Here is an 18,722-nt window from a genome sequence, read left to right as displayed (position 1 = left end):
GATGGTTACAGAGCGAGAACCCAGAGCTACTGCACACTGTTGTTATGCGGTCCTAGGACACCGCTACAGGAGGCAGCGGGTGGGATATTATGTTCACTTGAACTCATTTCCATTCATCTTTGACAGAGTCTATGTAGATTCTTAGCAGAGATTTTCGTGAAATTGCAAGAAATTATAATTTACGCATCTGTTTGAACACAGCTGGAGACCCTATGGTGTTTTCCTCAAATAATGCCAGCGAAGGAATTTACAGGTTAAGGGCAGCACGGTGGCACAGAGAGTACCGCTGCTGCCTCACAGCATCCGGGTGGTGCGAGAAGACATTGATTTGATCCCCGCTCAATCCGTGTGGAGTTTGCATGTTCTGCAGGGGTTTGCTGCGGGTGCTCTGGTTTCCTCCCACAGTCCAAAGACATGCTGTTCAAGTTCCCCCGTAGCGAGCGAGTGCGTTTCACTGATGCATGGATGAGTAACCCTTTGTAAGTAGTGTATTTAGCAGTGTAGTCACCGTGGTGAATAAGACGCTCTTCTCCAAAGCAACTTCCAACGAACTATGTGGTGTTATCAGCCCACCACCACATAGTTCATTGGAAGTTGCTTTGGAGAGCATCTGCTAGATAAATAAATGTAACATAATCAAGAGTCAGAGAAGAGAAACGGATCACATGATTCCCAGGCAACCCCAGGTGAGCACATATGTTTGTAAAGCGATAAAGGGAGAGCTCATGAACCTGAACTTGTGTCAGTTTCTCTCTCAGACAGAACGACTCTCTCCTACCCTACAAATTCCCCAGTGTAACTCACTCTGACTCTCTCCGCGGGCTCATGATTTCACACTCGACACATACATATTCACTGGAGCTCATGGAATACTGTTTATTATCGCAGCTCGACTACAGGCGCTGCATTTACGACGTACCATTGTTGCCTGAGGTGCTCTTCTGCACTTCAGCGACCGACACCGCGCTAAACAGAAGCGCGCGACTCCCCTCGCTCTGCGAGCCGCACGCGAACCCGCAGCTACAGACCCCTCCCACACTGCGATAGAGGGGCGGGGCTACGGAGGTGTGCGGCGGCGGTGGCCACGCCCACTCCACTTCCCAGCGGGGGAGGAGGAGGAGGGAGGAGCCCGAGATCGCGGCGGAGAAGAAGATGGTGTGGATAAGGGAGAGCTGGAGTGGGACAGCACGAGGTTGATGGAAACGGTGCTGCTGATGATGGCGACGACAACGACGATGACGATGAAAATGGCGAGTTTTCGTCTCCTGCATGAACTTCGTTACTGATACGGAAAGACGAGGAGCCGAAGAAATTCAACTGGACTCCGCGCCAGCAGGGGGGCGGAATCAGAGAGAGACTGGTCTCGTTTACAGAGAAAAGAGAGTTTACTGACATTTACTGCACATATTTACACGGTTTATAGCAACGTTTACCTCGAACTCTTCGAGGAAGAGGAGGAGAAGGAGGAAGCGCGCAGGATGGACAAGGAGATCGACTCGAGTGAGTCCAGCAGCCAGGAAGAGGAGGTGAGCAGCTGCTGTGCTGTCGCTGTCCGCACCTCCTCCTGCTGTCCTTCATATTTATATTCATATTCATATTCATATTCTATTCATATCTCTGGGCTCTTCTTGGCCGCCTTTTCTGTCCCTGGTGCGGTGTGTCACACTGTGTGGAGTCAGGAGTGTCCTACTCTCGCAGAAGAAGAAGAGTGGACATGGAGACGGGGGACAGTCGGTCTGAGCGCTGCAGTGACATGTCATGATGATGGACACTGTTGTCCTGTGTGCTCACACTGTCCTTCGAACGGGCTGTTAGTGGGACAGTGGTACACTGACACACACTCTCACACTGTTGCACACACACACACACACACACACACACACACACACACATTATTGTAACACACACTGTTGTTACACTAACACGCCCTGTTATGGGCAGCACGGTGGCACATCGAGTAGCGCTGCTGTCTCACAGCACCTGGATGGTGTGAGAGGACGTGGGTTCGATCCCCGCTCAGTCTGTGTGGAGTGTATGTTCTCCCCGTGTTCATGCAGGTTTCTTCTGGGTGCTCTGGTTTCCTCCCACAGTCCAAAGACATGCTGTTCAGGTTCCTCATAGTGTGTGAGTGACACGGAGAGGGTGTGTGTGTTCCACTGATGTATGGAGGAGTGACCCAGTGTAAGTAGTGTATCTAGCAGTGTAAGTCACCATGGTGAATAAGGTGTTTGGGCTGGTAACACTACATAGTATGCACTGGAAGTTGCTTTGGAGAAAAGTGTCTGCTAAATATGTAAATGTTATATTGTTACACTAACATACATTGTCATACTAACACACACACACTGTTATATTGCTGGATGAACACACTCAGTGCTGTATTGTTACGTGGACGGATACACTGTTGTACCGTTACAGTGACAGTCACTAATTCCACCTGCACTCTCAAGTTACGGAGAAATCAGAGCTCAGTACTGTAACATCACTGTAACAGTGAAGAACTGCTAGGCTATATTATTATTAGTTATATTACTCTGCTCTGTCCTCGCACTGATCCGTTTGTCACTGGGTTGCTTCACTCACATTAGTGCTTCGCAGTGTTTCTCACCGGGGTAAACAGCCCCTAGAGCAGTAAAGTGCCTGCGTCACACCTGTACTCTACCTGTGCTAGTAAGGACAGCCTTGTTTGCCTGGGAACTGAACATGTACGCACCTGTTATCCATTCTACCTGCCCCAGTGGCAGCACCACGTGATGTACCGTAACAACACACGGTTGACAGGTAACTGTCCTTCCGCAAGGCGAGATCTCCTCATTCCCCCAGCTTTCCAGCCACACTCTGTTTTCAGCTCATATTTCATGCCCTCTCATCTTGGTAGCTCCATGTTCTCCTGTCATTTTTCAATCCCTTCCCAGCATGACGGAAGACAAGCTTTTTAAATGGTTTCCCACGTATTTGTTTGACGCTTGTATTGATTTATTTAATAACGAGGCCTGATGATACAGCTGATATCGAAATCTGATTCTCTCACCATGGCTTTCAGTGGCTCCTTAAAGCCTCTGAGATGTTTGCTTACTTTTGAGTCGAGGTTTACTGGTCCGTTCCCGCTGTTACGCAGCAGAAATATTTTTCATAAATGTTTGCCATGAAGATATTTGTTGAGAACAGGACAGCCGTGGTACGATTTCGACGGCGAATGAGACAGAATTAATCTTTTATTTAACAACTGCCCTGCTTTGTTGAGGAAGAAGGTTTCAATGGTTGGTTTAGAAGCTCTGACTGGCGCCCAGTTGTGTCTTTTCCGTCTTCTCTTTTGCACATGAACGAGGGATGAATGGGTCGAATAGGTGGCAACTCATCTGGCCTTCTGGTCAGTTCCGTTCCGTGTTTCCACAGCGCCACCTGGGGTCTACGTCCATTCTTGCGCTCTATTTTGCACATCTCCTGTCTCCATCAGCTGTGAAGACTGGGTTCTGTGATGTTGCAAGGACAGAGACAGCGGACTCACACACACACACACACACACACACACACACACAATGCTGATGTTTATTTTGGTGTATTTATATAACTGCCGAAGCATCTGTCACCTCCTTATCTTAGCCCTTCGAAGGCCATGTTAGAGGGACCGTGACCTCGTTTAACACTGTTTACAGTTTACATCACTGAGGAAATGTGTGTAGCGCAACATTCTTTGCCCTTCCTTTGTCGATAAGTGCTGTTCATAAGTGCCCATGTTGGACACGCATACAAAGCTCTTCCAGAAAGTTCCGGGCTCCGCTTGCGTCCTTAGCGTTGAAGAGCTCTGTCCGCCGTCGCTGCGACCGAGTCCATCCGTCTGGTTGCCGCTCGTCCTCTTCTTCTGTTTCCTGCAACTTTTCCAGCCATCATCACCATCTTTAAGAAAGTCCAATCTTGTCACGATGCGTCCAAAGTGTGAAAACCTCGGTCTCACCGCTGGTGTTTCCAGTGACATTTACCTCCACTGACGTACTGTAATCTGCTGTGCTCGGTTCTCTTGTGTTGTGTTAACGCCTGGTAAATTGAATCACATGACCGCTGTTTGCTTGGTGTGTGTGTGTGAGATAGTGCTGCCGGTGTGTATGTGTGTTGTGACCTTGAGTGCGAACCCTGAGAGCTCTGCTGAAGGACAAACATGTTTCTGCGTGGAATCGTGTCTTATATCCACTTGCTTTGCAGTCTGAAAAGGTTCGCGAGACCTCGCTGCGTCGGCCGTCAGCTCGTATCGCACAGCCAGAGGTCACGACCCCCCCCGGCTCTGCTGCCCTTTTATGGTCATGGGAGCTGAAACCGACAGGAGTGACTGTGAAGGAAAGGCCCTCAAGTGCCCTTGTAGAACCCGCTGGCGACTGCGGCTGCAGGGAGGCCCCTGTGAGGGCTGTCAAAGAGGCATCCATGGCCGCCTCCCCCCCCAGGTCAGGTGACCTTAGTCCGAGCAGGAGGTCAGGAATGGAAGGGAGAATGAACGCACGCTGTGTGTTACCGATGGCTTTACAGCATTGAGGAATTATAATTTCCAAAGACAGGACATTAAAGTGTGTGTGTGTGTGTGTATGTAGAGCCGGAATTATTTCCCTGAAGAGTCTGTTAGCGAAGCCCAGGCAGTTAACTGGCGCCACATGAGAAGAGGAGCCGCCGGGGGTTCATCGGAGCTCGGTGGAGCGGCGGGAACACGAATCCCCCCCTCCTTCCGTATCTGTTTGTCTGTTTTAAAGGTCTTTCCCTACAAGGAAACGGACCAACGCTCATTGCCGATCTCGGTCATGTGCTCACAGGAAAACGTCGGAAGTATAACGGTGTTCCTTGCGGTACCTGCTGTACTGTATAAGAAAGGTATTTTATAGATAGTGCTGGGATTCTATGAACACCCACAATTTGTACTTTAATTTCCACTGAATCTGATTTAGTGCGTTGATTTGTTCGGGCTCGGGGTTGAAGGAGATCTTTTATAAGTCCCCGACTGTGTCGCATCTCGACCTTACTACCTGACTAGGTTCCACTGCGTTTTAGGGCAGGAAGTCGTTGGGCCAGCAGGCGGCGTGGTGCCTAAAGCAGCACCTTGCAGTTCAAGGGCCCAGGTTTGAATCTCACCTCCTCCTGTAGTAACCTTGACCAGGGTACTAACCTGAACTGTGATTGTAAAAATGATCATACCATATAAATGGGTAGATCAGTGTAAGTAGCTCACTGTGTAAAACTCACACTGTAGTTTGCCCTGGTGGGAGTCAGACAAGTATTGGTTAATAATAACAGTGAGTAGTCATGGCTCTTTTGTGTATCTGATTTTAAGTATGTTCATGTGTGAATGACCTGCTGTGATTTGTTCTTCCCAGGATGATGGTGCTGAATGAACACCAGTACCAGCAAGTCTTTGTTTTCCTACTGTGCTTGAAACTGTATGATCAGCATTGTGTAAATTGTTAATACAGTCACTGGCTGAAGAGCAGGACCTAATTTTGTGTCAAACCTCATCTTGAAATCCAGGCAACACAAAGGCCTTTGGTCGACAGCCAGAGTTACCGTGGTCTGCCGTTGGTAAACATTGTGGCTTTTCTTCTATCTGAGTTCAGTGACAAACAATATATGATTTGAAATGTGTCCTTGGTGCTGCTACAGAACCTCTCTGGAAACAGTTTCACTCTATAATAAACTGACACAGACTGCAGTGCTTTTTACTGTGGTTACAGTAAACATCAGAGAAGGTAGAGGCAGTGGGAGGATGGTAACAATCCAGGTGAGACAGTAGGACATGAGCAGCTCTCCCAGGTGGCTTGTCTGCCCACCTGTCTGTCCAATTAAGCAGCTCATTAATTGTCGAGCCACCTGGGGGGTCCTCATGGAGAACAGAGGCAGGACCTCAGCCATGTCACTGCTGCCTGAAGAACCAGCACAGGTTTACCTTCCTCTGCTGGGTGCTATCAAGTGGTTCACCATGTTTTTCTTGGCAACTGGAGTAATTGACCGTGTTTTCACCCTGTGAGTTTCACTTGGCCAGCTGTGGACACCTTGAGGCAGAGGGGTGCTGCTGGGTGAGTAGCGATGGCTGCCGATGACATGTCAGCTGCTTCTATCGATGAAGACATCACACACAGAGTCTCTTCAGTAGGGTGTGATGTCTCAACTCAGGGCAGTGGGAGGTCAGCGGCCTGTTGCCAGGTAACCGTCTCGGACTTATGAAAGCCTCGGGCTGACTTGGTGGTCCTCTCCCCAAGTGCAATTGCATATGTGCACCAGAACCATAAATGGTAAATGATTCATGTGGAGAAGGAGATAGAGCAGCAGGTGCCCTGGAGATGCACAAATCAGCTGAACAGCAGTTAAAAGTTAAACTCCCAGTCAATGTTTCATTCCTACGAGCTCTTTGTTTCTGCTCTTTGTGGACCCTTGTTGACTCTGCTGCAGTCACTCTGAAGGCCACCTCCCCAAAAACACACTTCCAAAAGTGGATATTTGTGTAACCTGCCAAACCATCACGTGTTCCTCACGTGCAGCAAGAGGCCACATGGCAGGGAGTGTGTTGTTTCCAATGTTTTGTTCATCCACAACGCACAGATTAGTCCAAAAATGATGTCAACTCTTGACTATTTCAACTGTTAATGACCAGAAATTACACCGAGCTCCGTGGATGATCTCAACTAGAGAACGTGACCTTTCTCACCAGCACAGTTTCTTGTGTTTGTCCCTTCCAATGCTCTAGAGAAGTGCATTCCACAGCTCATTGGGGGTCCCCCCACAAGGAGAAGTGAACTCATCTCCTGGTAGGACTGGTCTTATTTTTACATGTTTGGAATTTCACTGAAAGGAATCAGTCTCAGAAATCCAGGTAGTGGACATCCTCTCAGGCAACGGAAGCTCCCTCAGGAGCAAATTAGGCTCTCGGCACGCTTTGGCTGCATCTTGAGTCTCTGTGAAGACTCCATGCACTCTTGGGTCCACCTTGGGTCCAAGCAGCACCAGCTTTCTCATGTGGTTCCTCTACCTGATACCTGGTTTGTCTGAAAGGAGTGAAGCAAGACCAGGGTGAGGATCACGGTGCTTCGCTGATAACCAATATGCCCAGGATGGCGTAGAGATGTCCATCTACTCACTGGCCACATGACACCACCATGTTTGTGTTTTACCAGAACAGCTACAGAATTTCACCAGGTGCCCTGGGTGCAAAAGAGATGCTTGGCTAGAGGGACAACTACCATATCAGTATTTTCTCACCGGTTGTTGACTGTCATTGAGTTGATGTTGAGTCTTGCTGGCCATATGTACAGAGTTATTCGAGAAAGTTCTGTGCTCCTCGTGTGTCCTCAGCGTTCTGTGGGCTGTGTCCATTGTCACTGTGGTTGAATTCATCTTTCTGGTTGCTGCTCGTCCTCTTCTTTTTGCCTCCATCTTTCGCCATCACCAGTGTCTTTTCCAGAGAATCCAACCTTCTCATGTGTCCATCTGTGTGTTTTCCTGGTCCTCCGTGGTGTCCTTAAGTCTCCTCCAGTCCCACAGCTCAAAGTCCACGTCTCTGTTGTCCAACTGTAACTTTTCTCCCAGTTTCAGCTCATTGTCAAGTTGGAATAGGTCCAGAGAGGCGTTTCACTCCCTACGTTTGGCAGCTGTGTATGAAGATTCTGGGAAGATCTGACACCGACTGTCTCTGTCCTTCAGGTCCGGACGCTGTTTGTCAGTGGATTGCCAGTGGATATCAAACCTCGGGAACTTTACCTTTTATTCAGACCATTTAAGGTAAGATGCATTCTTGAGAATTAGTCTTTTCATCAGCAGCTGCCACTTTTGAAAGAGGACCCACAATGTTAGAAGTACTGACTCTAACTGCTCTCTAGGCCTTGTCTTATTAGCTGTGCCTTATGATATTGTTCCAAAGGATTTTTTTTTTTCACTTTCAATAAATGTTGAGTCTGGGCCAGTATGATCCAGAGGTTGTCCCAAAGAGTACGGTGTACCAGGACCTGGAGGTGGAACAGGTCAATGAGACATAGTTTAAACAAGACACGGGTCCACTGCAAGGCACATTCTGGGCTCCAGCAGGCAGTGTGAGGAGTGAGCAGCAAATTCGGACACTCGCTCGTCCCTCTGCATCTCAGAGACCAGACCTGATGACTGTTTCCCTAGTTTCCTGGCCGTTCCACCTGTTTTTGGACAACCTTTGTGTTATAATGGTGGAAGAGTAGATGTTGTCTCATGCAGAGTTGCATCACCTTCAGAGGAATCTTGTCCCCTTCAGCACCATTGCTGCTCTAACTATTCTTTCATTGTCTCTTTTGTAGGGATACGAGGGCTCGCTGATTAAACTCACCTCGAAACAGGTAAGTGCACCTGCACTGGGAAGCACGGTGGCTGAGGTGCATGCTGGGACGGGTCCTGCATGTTTCCTTAGGAAATCGCTATTTAAGTACACTTTATCATCGCTTGTTGAGCACCACGAGGCGTCTGAGTCTATGTGTGTGTGTCTTACTTTGAAAGAATGACAGTAAATGTAACTCAAGGAATTGTAAAGAAGTATGAACGCAGAAACTCACGCTATAAATATGAATAATTTCTGTAATGTGGCACAACATTAATGTGAAAAAGCATCACTTTTAATAATGTAATCAACAGAAACAGCTTTATATTGATGTCGGTGTCCCGTTCGCAGATCAGACCGTTCAGATAAGTTCTGATTCTGGCGTCAGTTCCCATCACGAGACGCCAGTTCCCACACACACCGCACTCATCTCCTTATATAGCTGCACGGCTCAGGACTTCTATTTATACAGCCACTGTGCTTCCTGCTCTTTCCTGCTCCGTCCCCTGTCCAACACACTTTGCTCCCTGTCCCCGTGTCCTTTACACGGCAAAGCGGCTCCAGACTCACACCTCGTCTCCTTTATTTGGACGTACACATCTCATCAGAGCTCACTGCTCTGAATGTCCCTGCTGATGCAAGCCCTGAACGCCGTACAGCTGCCCAAGTGTGTGCTGTGTGGACATGCGATGGCAATACACTCGTGTGTAAACACTAAAACTCTGCTCCTCTTGTTTCCTGCATCTCCAGCCTGTGGGATTTGTCAGTTTCGACAGCCGATCGGAGGCAGAAGCAGCAAAAAATGCCCTGAACGTAAGTGACTAATATGTTATCTGTGTAAACGTAACCTCTCCATCCTCCTTCTCCCCCCAGGGTAGAAAACCAGGCCGCTGCATCCAGCTGCTCTCAGCCGGGGGACAAAGAGTGAACTCTGACTGAAGTGTGTGTGTGTGTGTGTGTGTGTGTGTGTGTGTGTGTGTGTGTGTGTGTGTGTGTGTGTGTGTGTGTGTGTGTGTGTGTGTGTGTGTGCGCGCGCGTCTGTCTGTTGTATGAAATGCTAAATCCCACTTCTTTCTGTAGTACCATTGATCAAGGTACTTAACCCTGAACTGATACCCTAAAATTTACCCTTCTGTATGAATGAGTAAATCAATAGATGAGTGAACAAACACAAGTGTGAATTACCTTGTAGAAAATTGTCAAATTTATTAATAATAATAAGGGGGGTGTGATGACACGGTGGGTTTGGTCAGTGCCCGCTGTGTGGCCGGTCTAGGGTTCTGTTGGGGTGCCTTGCGGCGGACTGGCGTCTTGTCCTGGGTGTGTCCCCTCCTCCTTCAGCCTTGCGCCCTGTGTTGCCGGGTTTGGCTCCGGCTCGCCGCAGCCCCACTCAGGATAAGTGGTTGTTGACAATGGATGGAGGGATAATAATAATAATAATAATAATTGCTTAAATACACGCACTACTGCCCAGGCCTCACTATAGCTACCACATACACACACACACACACACACACACACACACACACACGTGTCTTAATTATTGTACATGTAGAATAATCTGGTTCCATAACCACTTTTTAAATCACTGCTGTCCTCCTCAGGTCCCTCGTGACAACGCAGTGCTGTATTTGTGTGGGCGGTTTTACCAGTGTAATGTGAGTGAACTGTCCCACAACTGTTTCATTTCAGTGTTTATTTATAGAATCTCTGTTCCAGTGATGTTTCAAACAAAGGCTCTGCGCTGAGAATCACCTCTCCAAAAATGGAAATTGCTCCGATCAGCTAAACTAACAGCGCTGCCGCGGGGTCCTGTTCACATTGCACGCAGCACTTGTTTTACCGCTTCATTTTACTGAGCTGCTCTGACTGAGCTGGGGCACAAACCAGGGGCTAAGAGACATAGTGTCAATATGACTCATTATGTTCCACACGCAGAGGCGTATGCTGTCCTGCACGCAGTGTCTGTCCAACGACGTCTGACCTCGCAGAGGACATGTTTCACTGCGCTTTGGAGCTCCTCAGCTCAGGAGTGTTTTTTTTTTTTTCCCCGGGACAGATGCCCCGAATGCATTTCCCACGTTTTTACCCTGAATCCCACACTGCTGCTCTCTTTAGGGCGTCCGCTTCGACCCCGAGATTCCGCAGACGCTGCGCCTGGAGTTCGCCAAGGCCAACACCAAGATGGCCAAGAGCAAGCTGGTGGGCACGCCGAACCCCCCGGCACCGCAGCAGAGCCCCGCGCCGCCGCTCGGGAGCCGCGAGACCTGTGAGCAGCTCTGTGTCCAGCGTGTGCGGAAGGGCCTCTTGGTGCCTCGAGAGCATCATTGTTCTCACAGAGCTCAATGCTCGGTGAAATACCACGTTTGGGTTCCCGCACACATCACGCTTAGAAAAACTTAGTTTTGACTCATTTGTCTTGACTAACAGAGATTACTGAACTGCAGGAAATGCAGCTATTGAACCAAAGGTAAGAGAACCACCTGAGAATGCTCCTAATAGTAGGTCCACATGAACGAAAAATGATGTCACCGGCTTCTGTCACATCTTCGTATCTGAGTGAGAAATGATGGCCGAAAGGGCGTATCGTTGGACAATGTGCACCGGTTCAATTTCTTACTAACTAAGGTCCCGTTATGGCAATAATCATGCAAGGCTTTCGTTCTAGATTACCATACAGTTTCTGTAGTGTCAGTAATGCTATCCTAATATTACCGACCTGCCGTGTGTGAGCGTGATACATATGGTGGCATTAGTGATGTGACCCCCCTCCTCACACACACACTGAAGCCCCCCCCCCCCCCCCCCCCCCCGGATGCACACCCACTCACTCCTCTTCCCCCTTGTTTTCCAGATGAGCTCACTGTACCTGCTCTTTACCCTGGTGGTGCTGACATCTGGGCACCATATCCGCTGTACCCTGCGGAGCTCTCCCCGGCCCTGCCTCCTGCTTTCACCTACCCCTCTGCACTGCATGCTCAGGTAACCCCGCACACCTGCAGCAGTTCTCTCCCATTGAACTCTACGCTCACTAACACACAGACACACACACCTACACCTAGTTGCCGTGGCTCCCACTTGTCCCACGTGCTGACTGACGTAGAGAGTGGAAGAGGCTGACCAGAGACCACATTCTTACTTTACTGAGAGCTGCCCTGCGAGAACGATCAGGAAAGGGTCACGATGACTGACTCCAAAACTGCATGTGTGTGCACAGATCCGGTGGATCCCTCCTGCAGATGGCACCCCGCAGGGATGGAAGTCCAGGCAGTTCTGCTGAGTGATGGGTGAGTCACAAGCTGGAGGAGAGGATGCCCTGCAGACAGGACCTGTGATTAATTTTGCAGTGATCATACTCCCCTCTAGGGGGTGCAGTTCGGTACACTTATAATTATTTATTTAGCTGGCACGTTTCTCCAAAGTGGCTCACAGCGTTAAGATGCTTACACCGATTTACCCATTTAAAGAACTGGGCCATATTTAGTTTGTTTTGCTCAACGGCAGTGGATAGTGTGCTGGTTAGAGCTGCTGCCTTTGGACTTTTAGGTGGCTGGTTCAAATCCCAGTTATTGCTGCAGTACCCTTGAGCAAGGTACCTACCCTAAATTGCTCCAGTAAACACAAATCCAGCGATATGAATGGGTAAATCGGTGTAAGTAGTGTTTTACAGGAAATGTCAGCTGAATATGTAAAGGGTAGAAGAACTGGATTCAAACCACTGAGTTCTGAGTCCGGGGACAGCAACTTTACCATCACATAACTGTGGAACGCGGTAAAAAGTGATCAAAAACAGATATCTGTCATATGTGGTGAAAACTGATAGTGTAACATTCTGAAATGCTTTTACTCTTGTATTTTACATTATCACTGGAATAATGTGGGGTCAGCACATTGGCCAAGGGTATTATACCAGGAGGCAAGATTCAGACCTACACCCTATGAGTCCAAGGGCAGTGGCTCAAACCACTGCACTGTCTGGGTTCCCAATTAGTTTGGACTTTAAGGAGTCATTAATTCAGCATTTGTGAGTATGTGCTGTGAAAATATCCCTTCTTAACCCAGTTTTAAGGTGGCTGCTGCAGCTTGCGGTGGCTCACCAGGTAGTGCTGCCCTCTCGCAGTACATCACAGGTATAGTGTGAATCCGACTCACTCAGTGTTGATCCTGTATGTTCTCTGTGCGTGTGTGTTTCCTTCTGCACTCCAAAGGGGTATGTTCCATCCAGCTGGACTGCTGATAGGAATTGTGTGTGGCTCTCCTGCAATGGATTGGTACCTTCTCCAGTGTATACCCTTCCCAGCACAACACTGAGGATAGGGTCTGGACCACCATGACTGTAACGAGACCTCTGTAACACTGTAAAGGGCAAGAGGTGTTGCTCAATAAGGATGACCACTGGGGGTACATGACCTGCAGAGGAGTGTGTTTGTACTGCTGCTGTAGTGCATTCCTCTCTCTCAGTTATCTGTAATTACAACAGCTATTTGTAACAAGACATCTGCTCGTCCCCAGCTGAAGGGTTGACCCCTGTCCCCACTTAGACAGGTGAGGATCTTCCATTAGCTAAACTTATCTGACTGGGGGCACCACCATGTGCCACTAAATTCGAGAAGCAAGAACCATGTGCCACACATAGGGTGCCAACCCTGAAAGGGGTCTCCAGAAAGGACTGGAACACGGGAGTCAGGCTACGTTCTGAGAGTACTTTCTTCTTGCAGGGCTCCGGTACATGAGGGCGTCCACAGGTGGTGCTGAAGTCCAAACGGGAGGTTGTGGCCCCAGTGAACAACAGTGCCATCCATCCAAAGGCCCACGGAGTTGGATTCCATCATGAAATGTGTCCCTCAACTGCACTAGATGCCACTTCCTGTTTGCAGAGGTGCATCTTCAACACCCCCAGGGAATCGGTGGCTGTTTTCTTTCCATGGAGACACCGTCTGGGATCCATGGCAATGTCTTCCCCTGTGGTCCTGCCAGGCGACAGCCTCCCAAGGCTCCCAGCTCCATGGTCTATGACCCCACCCCTTTGAACTCCAATAAGAGCTCTCCCTGGTCATTTTTTGTAATATTACAGTTATTGTTACTACTGTTCTTATTATGCCTATTAGGATATGTATTGGAACATGACTGGCTAAACCAGTACTGTAAATTTGAAGACATGATGAGGAAAACTAGGCGTTTTTGCACCAAGCCAACATTCTGGATGGTTCTGTCGTGTTGTGAGTTGGGATCCCAAAGGACATGGTGGTCAAGTACAGTACCGTGGTGAACTGGGCAAGAGACAATCAGCGTTGACAAGACTGGTTCCAGCAAGTCTGACTTCCGCGCTGCTACTACTACTAGTACTACTACTACTACTACTATTACTACTACTACTACTGTTTGTCAGGTGCCACTCCACTGTTGTGGGCTATGTTGTGTAAATGTGCAGGATTACCGCGATGCAGAGATGTTCTCAGAAACAGCCTTGGTGCCAACAGCCCACTTGCCTTATACTGATGGAACCAAGTCATGGAAGACCAGAGCATCCCAAGGGGGACCGAGTCAATAAGACCCAGCTCTCCACCATGTGGACAAACCATCAACAGAGCGGTCACCATAGTAACTGCCCATCACCCAACACAGAGGATCTCAACCAAAGGTGCAGCATGTCAGTCTTGCACTAGGGGCAGATTTATGGGTCTCGTATCCGCACCAGCGTTACCAAAAAAGAACCAGTCACTGACCACCTGTCATCACAGCAAGTATGAATATGAATGACCAAAGTCATTTTACACAGTTGAACTCTCTGGCCTGTGGAAGTTCACAGGCCCTCCGGGTTGGTTAACGTCACATGTTCCACATTTCTTCTATGAAATGTGTCTTTGTTTTCTGTCTTTCTTTTCACGTTACCTCATCGGAGCCTCAAAGCACCTAAAAATAGCTTCTTACAGGAAGACGGATTAAACCCCATGTGAGTTTCCATAATGCACAGCTGGCATAAAAATACATGGAACCGGCACCTCAACTTTACAAACACAATTAGGAGCTAAAGGTTGTTCATAACTCAATTTGGCTGTAACTCCAAAGTTAAGTAAATCACAACCAAATTAAAGGTTAATAATATCGTCATCCCTAAATTTATTTACAGGCTGGTTGATAGTATTGCCATAATAAATGTATAAGATTTTTTATGAATATTCATTTTAAGTGTCATTAAAATGACTGAAAACAAGTTATCGCCACACACTCCTATTCAGTGCTGACTGTTCACAGATTGCTTCGATAAACGTACAACCTTCCTCATCTTGTTATTGTTCACTGACACTCAGGAACACCAGACAGGAGCTGGAAACACTGTGGAAGTGAGGTGTATTAAGGTGGTCCCAGGGCGCTGTTTTGTGAGTGCATCTAGTTTTCTCAGCAACACACAAATTTCGGAAAACTGATCAGATAAGAAAATACCATAAAATACGTGCTTAAAGTTGAACATGTTTGTACCTTTGAAAATCTGTAACTCGGCTGTTGACATCCTAACAAGAGGAGTCAGTGTACATGAGCAGCGAAACCCTGAAACTCGCATAGTTACTGATGCAATAATTCTATGAAGAACAGTGGCCGTGGAGCGCGAGTGAACAAAGAGGCAAACCGAGAAGACCTCACCTGTTTCCGCCGCATTCGTGGGGGTATCCCATTCAGGGCCCGCTGTGTGCAGCTTGTTGGTTCAACAGAGCTCGGGCAGGGTCACTGCGGTCTTGCAGGTAGATGGTGAGAGTCAGGGGCCCCTCTAGTCACGATCCAAACAGCCTTCAACTGGGACGTCACGGGGTGGTCATGTGAATGAAAGCACCGCAATGAATCAGTGAAACGTCTCGGTCCGGATGAGTGTCCCTGCACTGCAGCCCTCGGAGCACCAGTTCAGACATACAAAGTGGTGAGCTATACAGTGCGGAGCATTCAGTGTAATGAATAGGCCACAGCTATAATAGATGGACATGTATCTGTGTATGAACTCATCATCTTATAGACGAGTTTTCAGAGGATCGCGGTGGTTGTGTAGAGCTTTTCGTGGGAAATTAATAACCAAACACTGTTTTATATCGATCCAGAAATGGTTCATAATAAAAGAACTAAAAAGAATAAAAGATCCAAGTCCTTACTGGTGTGCTGGCGTGTTTTTCCTCTTGTGGACATGGAAGATACATACACAGTGTATCACTGTACTGCACAACACTGTCACGGAGGTGGTCTTTGTCGCCATGACAACAAATCATGTCACACTCTAGTGCAAATATTACTCAACTCATAAAGAATTTTATTTTGCAAGACTAGAGCCTACACTGTAAATGGCAACACGCTGCTGGTATGACCTCATCTGACAAATATGAGGATTAATGCCTCATTCCATGTGTTTCTCAGTGATTTTTTTTTTTGCTTGGTTACTCCTCATACCCACAGATGGACAGACCTGGGTTACTGCTTGAGCCATTTTAAACCTTTTGCTTGGTGAAAACAAAAAAATGTGTATTTATCAATAGGTCTGTGTCTCCAAACAGTGAAATAATTTAAAATCAGAGAAAATGAGGTGAAATTAAAGAGCAGATGGAACACGTCACACACTGATGCGTCTCTCTGAAGACACACAGGACAGGTCATGGGAATTGTCTGCACTCTGGAGAACATCTGTGATGTTTGTGTGTCCGGTCCAGCGCGACAGTCCAGTGCATCACAGCAGGAACTGTTCTTGTGAGCTGGCCAGTGGGGGGTGGGGTGGGGTGGGTTGGGTGGTGATACTGAGCGTCTGCAGGACAGTAGCATTTTGCATTCTCCATTCAGTTCTTTAACTGAGACTCACTTCACTGTGAGCTGGAAAGGCGACAAAACCCCTACAGTATGGCAACCCCATCCCAGGAGCCCCACCGCCCCATCGCCTAGCAACCACCACGCAGGAATTACATCACCTCTCCTTGGCAGCCTGGCTCTTGTTTTGTTCCTGTTTTGCTCACTTATGATCATAAGTACATATTTAAAAATATTTACAGTGTTTGAGTTCACAAATGTTTTTGTCCCCTCACCTTAATAAGGCTGTAAAAAACATAGGTTTTTGGTCAAGTGGTCAAGACATCAGTGTCAATGTGATTGAGACCCTCCTGGGGTCGTCTTACGGTCCCTCACAATGAAAGTGTGAACATGAGAGCTCATCACTTTTCCCTCTCAGGCTCAACACACTTTTATATTCTATTTACATTTATCTCACACTTTTCCCCAAAGTGATGTACAGCATGGGGTTTGTACACTGTGCTGCTTACACTGATTTATCCATTTATACAGCTTGATTTATTACTGTATGAGTTCCCTGGTGGACACTTTGATGAAGACGTGGTAGGTGGCCTTGTCCAACATGGCTATGGCAGGAAACACCCAGGCTACATAAAGGCTTCCTCGGTTCCTTCTCCAGCCCTACCTTGTCAGGTCATCCTTAATGCTCTCATCCTGGAAGGCTTTTTCCCAAAACATCAAACCACCAGAATGGGGAAAAAATGTGATCCCAGTGATTTTGACCGTTGCATGATTGTTGGTGCCAGGCAGGCTGGTGTGAGTATTTCTGTAACTGCTGATTTCCTGGGATTTCACTTTACAACTGCGATGAGCAGAAAATTATGTCAGAATGCACGACATGTTGAACTTTGAGGTGGATGGGCTAAAACAGCAGAAGACCACATTAGGTTCCACTCCTGTCAGCCAAGACCAGAAAGCTGAGGCTGCTAGTGGGCACAGGCTCACCAAAAACTGGACAGCTGAAGACTGGAAAAACGTATCCTAGTCTGATGACTCTCGATTTCTGCTGAGGCACACAGATGGAAGGGTCAGAATCTGGCATCAACAACGTGAATCCATGGACCCAACCTGCCCCTTGTCCACAGTCCAGGCTGGTGGTGGTGGTGTAATGATGCGGGGAATGTTTTCTTAGCACACTTTGGGGTCGTTCATATCAATCATAGCTTGAATGCCACAGCCTATCTCACTACTGTTGCTGACATCAGATCTGAATCCAATGGAACACCCTTGGGATGCGGCACAATGGGAGATTTGCAGCGTGAATGGGCAGCTGACAAATCAGCAGAAACTGCAAGATGCAATCATGTCAACATGGACCAGAATATCAAATGAATGTTTCCAACTACTTCTGGAATCCACACCATGAAGAACTGAATTTGTTTTGAGAGCAAAGGGAGGCCGTGCCCACTATCAGTATAGTGTTCCAAATAAAGTCCTCAGTGAGTGTATTTACACACATGAATACCGTGTGGTTTGCTGCCCAGTTGCAGTGCTGAGAGGAGCCAGTGAGTGAGCGAACCCTTAGTGATGCCTTCCAACCTTCTGATGGAGGAAATATCACTGGAATGGAACAATATTTGACTAAATTCTTGATCTGGGTGGGAAAAATACTGGTTTGGACTGAGACAAGACACTCATTTTTAAAGGGCAATTTAACTGCTCATATGAAATGTTTCAGCAAAAAAGTCTCTGTTTTTACATGAAGCAGTGACAAGGAAAGTAGCAGAGTTTGTTATTGGATCATCTCTGGGTTTGTTTTTTCATCTTTTTGTGCCAAATTTCATCTGTCCTTCTGCTGTGGATGTTTTAGAGTTTAGTTCATGTTTTGTTTGTTTCACAATTACAGGCAGTCGTGGAAATGGTGGCGTCCACACGAACCTCCAGGTGATCACCTTCGGCTTCATCCTTTACCTTCACCCTTCATCTTTCACGTGCCAAAGCCGAAAAACAATGACGGAGCTCACAGAAACTGCAGAGGAGAGAGAGTGAAAAAAGCAGACAGACACTTGGAATGGAACATGAAGGACCTGGATCTTTCAGTCAAGACCAGTTGTTTAACCACTGGACCTCATGGGGGTGTGACACCTAAAGCCAAAGACATGGTGAGAACACTTGACTGTGTGAAACACACACACTGACTGAAACACAGACTGTCGTTAATCTCCCACCATCTCCCTGCTCCACCGAAACTCACCAGGAGTAAAGTTCATCACCAATAAAACTTATGCTGCATATACATTTATTTCATTGAACATTAATATTTAACTGAAACACAGAGCAGCTGTGGGGGGTGCGGTGGTGCAGCGGGCTTGACCAGGTCCTGCTCTCTGGTGGTCTGGGGTTCGAGTCCCGCTTGGGGTGCCTTGTGACAGACTGGCGTCCGTCCTGGGTGCATCCCTCCATCCCCACACCCTGTTTTGCTGGGTTAGGCTCCGGTTTGCCTTGACCCCACTTGGGACAAGCGGTTTCAGACTCTGTGTGAGCAGCTGTAGCTGTGGCTCCCCCTTGTGGACAGTTCAATGAACTCCATGTTGACTGATAACTGTCAATAACCATCCAGTTAAAACCATTCAAATTGCAAAATACTGTAATGAAG

At 47.7% G+C, this 18,722-nt stretch overlaps 1 protein-coding gene across 1 annotated transcript; it reads left to right on the top strand.

Moving 5' to 3' along the window:
- The first annotated feature begins 1,134 nt into the window (after nucleotides 1-1,134).
- On the top strand, nucleotides 1,135-15,437 carry LOC108938820 (RNA-binding protein with multiple splicing-like). Its single transcript, XM_018759757.2, has 8 exons — nucleotides 1,135-1,526; nucleotides 7,672-7,749; nucleotides 8,292-8,330; nucleotides 9,059-9,121; nucleotides 10,427-10,577; nucleotides 11,163-11,290; nucleotides 11,526-11,595; nucleotides 13,027-15,437. Exons 1-7 carry the CDS (start codon nucleotides 1,479-1,481, stop codon nucleotides 11,586-11,588), a joined length of 570 nt encoding a protein of 189 aa, XP_018615273.1. The 5' UTR covers nucleotides 1,135-1,478; the 3' UTR covers nucleotides 11,589-11,595; nucleotides 13,027-15,437.
- Nucleotides 15,438-18,722: the final 3,285 nt, after the last annotated feature.

The sequence above is a fragment of the Scleropages formosus genome, chromosome 5 (assembly GCF_900964775.1).
Source record: "Scleropages formosus chromosome 5, fSclFor1.1, whole genome shotgun sequence".
In the NCBI taxonomy this organism is placed as follows: Eukaryota; Metazoa; Chordata; class Actinopteri; order Osteoglossiformes; family Osteoglossidae; genus Scleropages; species Scleropages formosus.
This window is presented reverse-complemented; position numbering and strand designations above follow the sequence as displayed.